Genomic DNA, 10784 nt, shown 5'->3' with positions numbered 1-10784 from the left:
CCTGCTGAAATAAACAAGGCCTTCCCTGAAATAGACGTTGTTTGGAGGGAAGCATATGTTGCTCTAAAACCTTTATATACCTTTCAGCATTCACAGAGCCTTCCAAAACATGCAAGCTGCCCATACCGTATGCACTTATGCACCCCCATACCATCAGAGATGCTGGCTTTTGAACTGAACGCTGATAACATGCTGGAAGGTCTCCCTCCTCTTTAGCCCGGAGGACACGGCGTCCGTGATTTCCAACAAGAATGTCAAATTTGGACTCGTCTGACCATAAAACACTATTCCACTTTGAAATAGTCCATTTTAAATGAGCCTTGGCCCACAGGACACAACGGCGCTTCTGGACCATGTTCACATATGGCTTCCTTTTTGCATGATAGAGCTTTAGTTGGCATCTGCTAATGGCACTGCGGATTGTGTTTACCGACAGTGGTTTCTGAAAGTATTCCTGGGCCCATTTAGTAATGTCATTGACACAATCATGCCGATGAGTGATGCAGTGTCGTCTGAGAGCCCGAAGACCACGGGCATCCAATTAAGGTCTCCGGCCTTGTCCCTTACGCACAGAGATTTCTCCAGTTTCTCTGAATCTTTTGATGATGTTATGCAGTGTAGATGATGAGATTTGCAAAGCCTTTGCAATTTGACGTTGAGGAACATTGTTTTTAAAGTTTTCCACAATTTTTTTACGCAGTCTTTCACAGATTGGAGAGCGTCTGCCCATATTTACTTCTGAGAGACTCTGCTTCTCTAAGACAAAGCTTTTATAGCTAATCATGTTACAGACCTGATATCAATTAACTTAATTAATCACTAGATGTTCTCCCAGCTGAATCTTTTCAAAACTGCTTGCTTTTTTAGCCATTTGTTGCCCCCGTGCCAACTTTTTTGAGACCTGTAGCAGGCATTAAATTTTAAATGAGCTAATTAAGTGGATAAAAGTGTAAAATTTCTCAGTTTAAACATTTGCTACGTTATCTATGTTCTATTGTGAATAAAATATTGGCTCATGTGATTTGAAATTCCTTTAGTTTTCATTTTATTAAAATTTAAAAAACGTCCCAACTTTTCCGGAATTCGGGTTGTATAATGCAGGCTGCAAGTGTGACTCCAAACAAAATCTCACCTGGAACAACTACAATGTTGGCAAGAATTGGGCTACTTTTATACTGCTGCAGTGGCTGTTTTTTAGTGTGTTGGGGCGAAATCCTCCGCACCCCCGGAATGTGATTGTGACCAAAGTGGGTCCCCTATTTTCTCCTGAAATACGATTGGCTGTGATAAGGTTGGTTTTGCATACCAATTGTCCTGGTTTGATACGCAGACCTGGCAACCCTCACTACGACTGGCGACAGATGTAATCATCAGTAGGCTATCAACCATAGATTTGTAGCTATCAGTGATTTAATGAAGCAATTCTCAGTGTGTAGGTGCATCACTAATACTTTTAGCGGACTACTACGAAAAGTATTAGTCTTTTTGTCCCTGATGAAGATAAAGTTAAAGATGACCTTAAAGTTATCAGTAAACAAACTAGTTTTGATTAAATAAGGGAAATGGGGGGGGGGGGGGCGGTACCATTCATTTACCATAGGGATAATTAAGAAAGTGAACAAGGCCACTATCCTGTAGAGTTTAACTTCAAACCATAATTAAGCACACAGCTAATCACGGTCTTGAGGATTGCTAGAAACTTCCAGGCAGGTATTTGGAACTGGTTGGAGCTTGACACGTGTCCTAGAGCAACCTTTCCACCTGTAGAACCGTAACTGCAACACATCAAAACATGACTTTTATTTAAAGCTGTGTCATTCACGGCTGAAACAGTGAGAATAATGGAACGTGTGTTGGAGTGCTGTTTGCAGTTTAATTATACTGAGTAATTCTCTCTGTTTACCAAATTATGAGTTCATATCATTTAAAGAGAAAAGTGCGTGAGCTGGTCAGATTCAACTCTAAAAATATCCCTATTAATGTGTAGGCTGCGTACAGTATTTACATTTGAAAAATGGGTCATTGGTCTGGAAAACTGAATTTTTGGAAAAGGGTGCGTGGGTGAGATGCTTTGCTTGACGTGCTTGGCAACTCTTCGGTGAATTCACACATGGAAGCATGAGAGACAAGTCATCGGTTTGGTTGATTTTATTATGCACGTGTGTTTGAATGGCACTGAATCAAGGCAAAAGTGCTTTGTTATCACAGAGCTGCAGGACGGTACATTCTCGCTCACTCCTGTACTCCATGGCAGGACAAACAAACCCTTGGTCTATACATGCATGTTCTTTAGCATGCATGCCAGCAACAGGATATTATACTGAAAAATGGCAAAAACAGGCAGAAACATTGAACATTCAATAATTGAAGGGGGAATAAAACAAATAAACTCACAAACCCAAAGCTGAACAGATGATCTCATGAAAAGCAAAAATCAAACAGAGAAAAACAGAGAATTTTTACAGAAAGAATTACATTTTCTTTAAAGATGATGAATTGACTTGTTCCTAAAGCCTCCTCTGAGAATAACCAACAGATGTCGTGGTAAAAGAATGAGAAAGACTGTAGGTCAATCATTTGGTTCAATGAATATTTAATAAGATCCTTTTCGGCAGATATGCAAGTCCAGAGACAGTTGAACGGTAGAAAACATTCACAAAACGTACAAGCTCTGCCTTTCTTGACGAATCCCAGGGTCCTCAGCGCGGCTGACAAGACACTGAATCTACATGACACAGAGCAACAGAGATCAAACTCTGTCCATGGACATATGGCAGCGTGTTCCTTTGGAGGTCCAAGTTAAGATTGGCAGTGCTGGCTATTCAACATACATTCACATGCACAGAGACTAACACAAGGTACATCATAAATGCACTTACGTGGCCTCGGCTGTCTGGCATCAAAAATAATTTGACGCACAAAATCAAATGTAAATGAATTTTTTCAAAGGTCATGCTTTGGAAAGTCCTTTAATAAGAAAATAAGGATTAGATTACACTGTAAAAAGTGATTTGTTGATTAAACATACAAAAGTTGAATCTATTTGTATTCTTTGGAGAGCTTTATTATTAATCTTATTGTTACAATATGATTGTAATTGTCATTGTTAATATGATTGAAAAACTTTGACTCATTTTGACTCACGCAGTCATTTTAAAGATTCAACAGACATTGTTCGTTTTTTATAATCTTGACGAATTAAAAAGTGTAGACAGTAAATATTCGATAAACTACAAGTATTTTAAAACTGTCAAACCGAGTTGCTTTGTCTGGAAATTCAATCATATATTTTAATCTTACTGTGTATCTAAAGTAAATTATTATCACTATGTGTTTTTCGCTGGGAATCAAAGCTATGAGCATTCCTTGACCTACAAAAACACAAATTGTGGTGAAGAATCTGTTAAAAGAATTAGAATTATGGATGACCCGTGCCTGAAAAATCACTCTTGGTTTGTACAGACTCTTTTGTTTTATACACTGAGAGCTTTTATCTTTTACATGTGAAAGGATCATTTTAGATACATTAGATAAACCTTAAAGTTTAACATTCTACCTCCAGTTATTTACAGAATCATAATTACTTAAACTTAAGTTAACGTAGTTTGGTAAGGATTGTACAAGTTATATTAGAAGTCATAACACTTTATTGTACTAGTGGGGCAAAGCATGAGCCTGAAACATGACTAAAAAAAATAAAAAATTCAAAATTGCTTATAATAAGCAGGCATTGCAATATTGTTTTTATTTATTTTAACCATGTTCTTAAGAGAACAATTATAAAGAATGAACCCTACTTTTAGGACCATTATAATTGTGACAATTATAGTTACCATATTTTAATGGAATATTTTAATGGAAAATAAGTCTTTTTTTTTTTGACTGTGAAACGAGCTATGACTTCAAATTCCAAAATTGCATTTCAAAATGAAACAAATATATTTCATTGTCATGAAATAGTATCACAATTCAAAACGGTCATAAAAGGCTTCATTTTGTTTATGAAAAAAAAAATCCTTATTTGGCTCTTGAAAAGCATCCATTAGCTGATTCAAAAGCTTAAAAAATCGTGTTCTCTCAACAGTTACAGTTTAATTGACTATTTAATAGGAAAGTTGATTGAAGGCAACTGAAAACTAGATCACTTTTTACAGTGTAGGTTAGCTCACCGTCCCATCTGCACAGGTATTCCTCTCTCTCTCTCTCTCTCAACCATACATAAACACATATGTACTGTATAAGGGGCCGTTCACATGTCTTTTGCGCACTCAAGTTCGTTATTTCCAATGTAGGCGCGCGGTATGCTCGCTCATAATGGAAGCGAAGCGGTCGCGATGCGCAAAACGCGCGCACTTTGCTGTAAAATCGCACGCTTTTGACGTGTCAATGTGCAATCAGACGCCCGAGCAGGCGTTTGTGACCACTTTGGCTTGCCATACGCACGCGGTGCGACGCGCCCGTTTTTTCCAGACACGTCCGCACAGAATCGAGTTAAAAACATCTCAACTTTTCAGATTGCCTCAAGCGCACCGCAGGTCATGTGACAAGAACTAAACATTCAGCTTCATCCTTTCCCGTAACAACGTTGAAAGCTCAGCCAAGATGAAGGAACAACTGATCATAGCTGTATATGGATTGCCATTTTGAAATAAATTTTGTAGCAGAGCTACTGAAAGCGATTTTTTGTGCTGCAAATCCATTTATCCTTTGCTGAAATTTCCGCGTCTTCATGGAGAGAGCGCGTCATTGTTGCTTAGCAACGGTAGACGCCTCAGGAGAGCTTCTGCCCGAGCGCTTTGGAAAGAAGGAGAAAGCGGCGCGCCTAGCGTTTTCCACGCGTTTTTAGGCGTGATATGTGAACGGCCCCTAAGAATGTCCCCATCTTCTCGTTCTGCTGGTGGCCTGTGGTGATTGTGTTTATAGATGAGTGCTGTCCTGTGTGTCAAATCTGTGTCCCTCCGCTGGCCCTGCGCTGGGCTTGCGCCCGCCGGCCTGGTTAGACACTGGTGACAGAAGGTCTGGTCTGATCAGATACCTGCAGGAATTACCACATTTACTGTGCTCAGTCCAGATTTGTTGCACAAACAGCCACATGAGTGTTTCCTGAACCAAATACAATACTCTAACAAGCATAAAAATACATGGCATGCACAAATTTTGCATAAAACAATCATGCCAAAATGCCTTAAAATGCTATCTTGTGATGTCATCGTACTCACACGACATCATGGAGCTCCAGGCGTGTGTCGGGTGAAGGGTTGATAAGAATATAAGACAGTCTGTTGCCCTGGTCTGTCATCCCATCTGACATGAGAAGAGCAGGACAAAGGACTATAAATTACAGTCTAAACACAACTATAAACATACAGAATGGGAACGGACGATTCATTTTGTAAACTGACCTGAAGGAAGTATCAAGTTCAGAGTATCAGTATCAGAGAACATAACGATTATTATTATCAATGTAATATATTTTATAATAATAATTATTGTTATATTGTTTTATACTGCTACATGTTTACAAAGTTTACACTACTGTTTAAAAGTTTGTTTTCATATTTTAAAGTCTATTATGCTCACCAAGTCTGCATTTATTTGACCAAACATACATTAATATTATGCAATATAATTACAATTCAAAATACAATTTTTTCCATTTGAATATATTTCAAAATGAAATGTATTCCTGTGATGCAAAGCTGTATTTCAGCAGCATTACTCACAGTCTTCAGTGTCACATGATCTTTCAGAAATCATTCTGATATGCTGGTTTCCTGCTTATGAAATATTTCTTTAGTTGAAAATAGTTTAAGATTAATATTTTAATATTTATAGATTAATATTTTTGTGGAAATCAATCCCTTTACTAAGGATTTTATTGCTTTTATGAATAAAAAAAGTGTTTAAATCATTTGTTTGATTATAAATGTATTTACTGTCACATTTGATCATCAAATCTTTTCAGCTATAATGCTGTTGATTTACATAGATATTAGATATGCAATATATTTTTAGCTACAGTATATCACCCAGCGGTGTGCACACTCACTAAATCCAGATGGTGAGAGCCCCAGGTGCTTCATGCGTGTGCGGACCAAAGCGTTGAGCTCCTGTCTCTCGGAGCGGCGGAACAGACTGAGTCTCTGCTGGCTGATGCGCTCGGCGGCGCTCCCCACTCCCTTGGCCCCGCTGGACCCCCGTCCACCTTTACGACTCAACCGCCGCGCCCACTGCATGCTCTTCCTCCTCAGGAGCGGGTGGTCCATGGCCTGTGATGATGAGGAGGAGGGAGGCTCAGACGACGTGGAGTTACGGTGAAGACCGGAGCGGCAGAGCAGAGGCTCGCGGGGTTCACGCGTATCCTCGTAGTCCTCCACCGTGATGGACACCTGAGACTGAAACAACCACACGGTGGACTCATTCCTCCACCGAAACGGATTGATAACAAGTAATGATAGAAATATGCACAAGCAGGTACCTCTGAGACGGGCAGTTTATGCGCTTCAGTGCGGTAGATGCCAATGGGAATGTCTCCTGTCGACGAGCACAGCTTCTGGTAAAGACGGCCATAAGTGCGAATCCACAAATCCTCCTCTGTGATCTTCATCTAGAAGGAACATGAAAGTGAAAAGTGAGTGAAGTGACATACAGCCAAGTATGGTGACCCATACTCAGAATTCGTGCTCTGCATTTAACCCATCTAAAGTGCACAAACACAGCAGTGAACACACACACACACACACACACACACACACACACACACACACACACACACACACACACACACACACACACACACACACCGTGAACACACACCCGGAGCAGTGGGCAGCCATTTATGCTGCAGCACCCGGGGAGCAGTTGGGGGTTCAGTGTCTTGCTCAAGGGCACCTAAGTCGTGGTATTGCCAGCCCGAGACTCAAACCCACAACCTTAGGGTTAGGAGTCAAACTCTCTAACCATTAGGCCATGACTTCCCATTCAGGGCAATATCATCTTCATTATCATCAATATCATAAATTTCATTATGACCGCTATCATTATGGGCATATTGATTTGAGTGAGTGCACTCACAGCACACAGGAAGCCAGATCCAGGCATGGAGTCGAGACCTAGCAGCAGTCTGGTGATGGAGATCATGTAGTCCTTCACAAAGGACTGAAACACATACAAAAGATGAAATCAGACACTAATGAATCTGCAAGTATTTCAGTCATTCTGTGAATTTTTCAGTAGACTCTTGAGGGGCAGGGTAGACTCCATATTAAATAGATGTGAAAGAAAGTTATCTGAGATACAGTGTTCAATAGCTATTGTTGAGTATAAGTGATGAGAATGGTAAGGAATTAAATTAAATTTCATGATTACATTTCCTTAACGATTTGATGTAGCATCTCTTCAGATTGATTCAAACTCATTGACTCATGAGTTTGAGACAGAGCTTCAAGACTTTTTAACTCATTGATTGGAAAAGCAGCCCACAGGAGTATCTGTAATAATGTAGTGTATATACAGTAAGCTATATATAATAAATATTGTTCAGAAATATTGGTAAATTGGTAAGACATTGTGTTCAGAGTTATGATTACATTTAAAATCTGAAAATTGCACATACATTGGATTTGATTGGAACTCAGTGCAGCTTCTGTATTACTTTCCAATGGAAATTAATGACTTCCATTCTTTCATCGCTTGTCAATACTGGAAAATCATCTTAGCTTATTCTATGACACTGTAATTTGACAAGGAACTTTTTTTTGGAAGCATAAATGCGTTTGTATATTAATTATAGCAGTGAAAAATTTAAAATACAAAGATGAACAATTATTAAAGCATGAATCACAGTCACTCAGTATGACAATTCCTGAAATGGTTTCCCACACATCACATTTATATTTGTATTTGGCCAGAGACAAAGTATGTGCAAAAGCATATGGTCAATATTATTTATATTAATTTCATTATGTATTTACATAATGGAAGACAGGAAAAATAACCTGTAGTTTAGTCATGTGTGGATCACCTGCAATTAAGTTACCTGATACAGCAGAGTGTCTAACATACTGACACTAAACACCTTCCCAGCTGCAAACGGTAATCTGAACATGAACACCAGGTTAGAGCCTCTCTCTCTCTCTTTCTACAGCACAAATGGAGCAAAAGATGAGATATAAGAGATAAGTTATATTAGACTGTTTAGAAAAGGCAAATGTGTTTTATACTGTACTGTATTCGTGTCTCACCTTCTCCAGTTTGGAGAGAGCTAGAGAATAGTGGTCTTTCACTTTGAACTGCATGAAGCGCATGTTGGCTGGGTGGGTGAGTTCAGTTATGATACTGAGAGCTGGAAAAAGCCTTTGAGAAACAGCGAGGAGAGAGTGTCAAGTCCCCAGATGTTTCAAGCTGAAGACGTACATGTAGAAGGACCTACCTGAAGAGCGTCTGAACATTAACAATGGTCTTGGCATCAGCCATGTAATCCTCCTCAGCGATCATGGAGCTCTCTTTGTCCACCACAACCATGGTGTCAGCAAACGTCACACCACAACGCAGAAGACTATCCAAACTGCACACACAAAGTGTTGCGGGATTGGTAAAAAGACACAGAGACACTTAAACTACAGTAAACAGAACTGAAACAAGCATTGAACTAATGAACAAGAACAAATATTTTGATAATCCTTCATGCCTGTAAAGATACTTCATGAAGGTATTCCTAGAGTAGTGATGGGATTTATGGCTCTTTGAGGGGATCCGGATCTTCGCGATCCGTTCCTTTCAAAGAGCCGTTCAAAAGAACGGCTCTTTTGGCTCTTTTAAATATTTAGTCAGTTTTAAGAAGCCAGCTTGGTGCCATCTCAGTTTATCCTGGAAATAATCACTGGGAAGAATGATGAGGTGAGATTTGTAGTCAAATAATTAAAACTCAGATATCACACACCAATATCTGAGTTTGAATTATTCTGAAATATTGATTATTACCTCATTTGTCATGTGTGGACTATATTCCATAGGGTTGCACAAATCCCTCTGCTTAGACAGTGACATCACTATTTTGGATTTACCTTTAGTACAAAGTGTGTGTGTGTAAAGCTACGTTGACTTATGTTATTCATACAATACCTACTCACGAATAAACATCAAAAAGAAAGCCGGCTGCAATGAATTTATGTGCAAAACAGCTTTTACTACAAACACTTCCACACAAGAACATTTTGATAGAAAACAAAAAATATTTAAAGTTAGAATAAATAAAATGGAAATGTCTACATACAATTACTACTGTAAACTTTGCAAACATCAGCCCCTTCAAGTCAATGAACAATAACAAAGTGGGCTGCAATAAATGTCTGTGCAAAACAGCTGTTTTTCAACGCTCCTACCCAATGACAGAGGCACGCAGGATGTGAAGGACGTGAAGGATGCGTGCACAACTAATAACTAATATCAACACGCTATAAAGGGTTGGCCTGCGCTGGGTGCGCCCCTCCCCCTACAACTGTTCTGTCTCGCGGAGGAGCTCATTTGTGTGCATCTGTGTGAAACACGCATAGGATAAAAGAACGACAGAAAGAACGGCTCCCCTCCAGCCGCGACTCGGCTCCCATCGTTCATGTTTATGAGCCGTTCAAAAGAATCGGTTCGTTCGCGAACGTCACAACTCTATCCTAGAGGTAAGACATAATGACTGTTTTCAAACAGGTTTCCAGATTCATACCTTTCCTTAACCCTTGATCAATAATACTTTTTTCAAGGCCCTGTTTACACTTGGTATTAAAATGCATTTTGGTTGATCGGATTCACAAGTAGATGAGGGAGAACATACAGTATGATGGTTAGGTGTGTTTAACATATATTTTAATAAATATTTAAAGTTTGCAGCATAGAATCTTTAAAATACATGCAAGAGTTTTACACACTATTCTATAAATGTGTGTGACATTTCCACACCCCGAAATGTGATGCTGAATGAAACAAACTGTGACTGGTGGTTTGTCATGTCTGTCAAACGGCCTCATAGGCAGGCCTTGGCCAATGAGAGCTAATATTTCAGACCTTCAGCCATGTGTCTGAAGCTCTGGCTACGCGAGACTAGGTGAGAAGTGATGAACGCAGAAATGCAGATGAGAGAGTTAATGCAAAACCCAGCCACGAACTAAAAGAACAAAACAAGGATTTGTTAAAAAAACAATATGTTTATGTATATATTTTTTTTGATTAATTGATATAATTTTTTGATTTTGATATGAGCCAAGAGGAGACTGGTTTTCCTTTGCTGTAAATCAAACTTGGCTCTTGCGAGACTAGCATTTCTCACCAGTTTACACTACGCCTACATCATCCTCTAAAACGACACTCTCTTGTGAATATGACGTGAGCTAGAGATTATGGTTACACAAGTTTTAAAAAAATATATTATTCTTACACAAATAAATTGCTTCGCTTCAGAAGTCATTTATTAACCCCCCGGAGCTGTTTGGAGTACTTTCTATGATGGATGGATGCACTTTTTTGGGACTTCAAAATCTGGACAAGCATTCACGCATTGAGTAAATCATGGTAATTTTCATTTTTGGGTGAACTATCCCTTTAACTAGCTTTTCCAGATTACATTCATACTACATAGAACATACTTTTTAAACAGTCACAAGGATTACCTATTTAGAGAGTATGTGAGCAGCCAGTCACTAGTTTTGTTTCTGAATGAATCAGTATGTTTGAACAAACTGGCTGAATGAATGATTTAATGACTCACTCATAGACAGACACTTGTCACCACCTAC

General features: G+C 39.1%; 1 protein-coding gene across 2 annotated transcripts in view; it reads right to left on the bottom strand.

Annotated features, from left to right (window-relative positions):
- Window positions 1–4873: 4873 nt before the first annotated feature.
- The window catches only part of LOC132151733 (potassium channel subfamily T member 2-like), an 89174-nt gene continuing 83263 nt past the window's right edge, over window positions 4874–10784 (bottom strand). For both annotated transcript variants that reach the window (XM_059560066.1, XM_059560076.1), the window contains 8 exons: window positions 8432–8566; window positions 8244–8355; window positions 8039–8140; window positions 7075–7158; window positions 6479–6607; window positions 6050–6395; window positions 5220–5304; window positions 4874–5035 (listed from right to left, as the gene is read on the bottom strand). In XM_059560066.1, the coding sequence (XP_059416049.1) occupies window positions 4918–5035; window positions 5220–5304; window positions 6050–6395; window positions 6479–6607; window positions 7075–7158; window positions 8039–8140; window positions 8244–8355; window positions 8432–8566 (1111 nt within the window). In that variant the 3' untranslated portion in view covers window positions 4874–4917. The remainder of the gene's footprint in view (window positions 5036–5219; window positions 5305–6049; window positions 6396–6478; window positions 6608–7074; window positions 7159–8038; window positions 8141–8243; window positions 8356–8431; window positions 8567–10784) is intronic.

This window comes from Carassius carassius, chromosome 1, assembly GCF_963082965.1.
Source record: "Carassius carassius chromosome 1, fCarCar2.1, whole genome shotgun sequence".
In the NCBI taxonomy this organism is placed as follows: Eukaryota; Metazoa; Chordata; class Actinopteri; order Cypriniformes; family Cyprinidae; genus Carassius; species Carassius carassius.
This window is presented reverse-complemented; position numbering and strand designations above follow the sequence as displayed.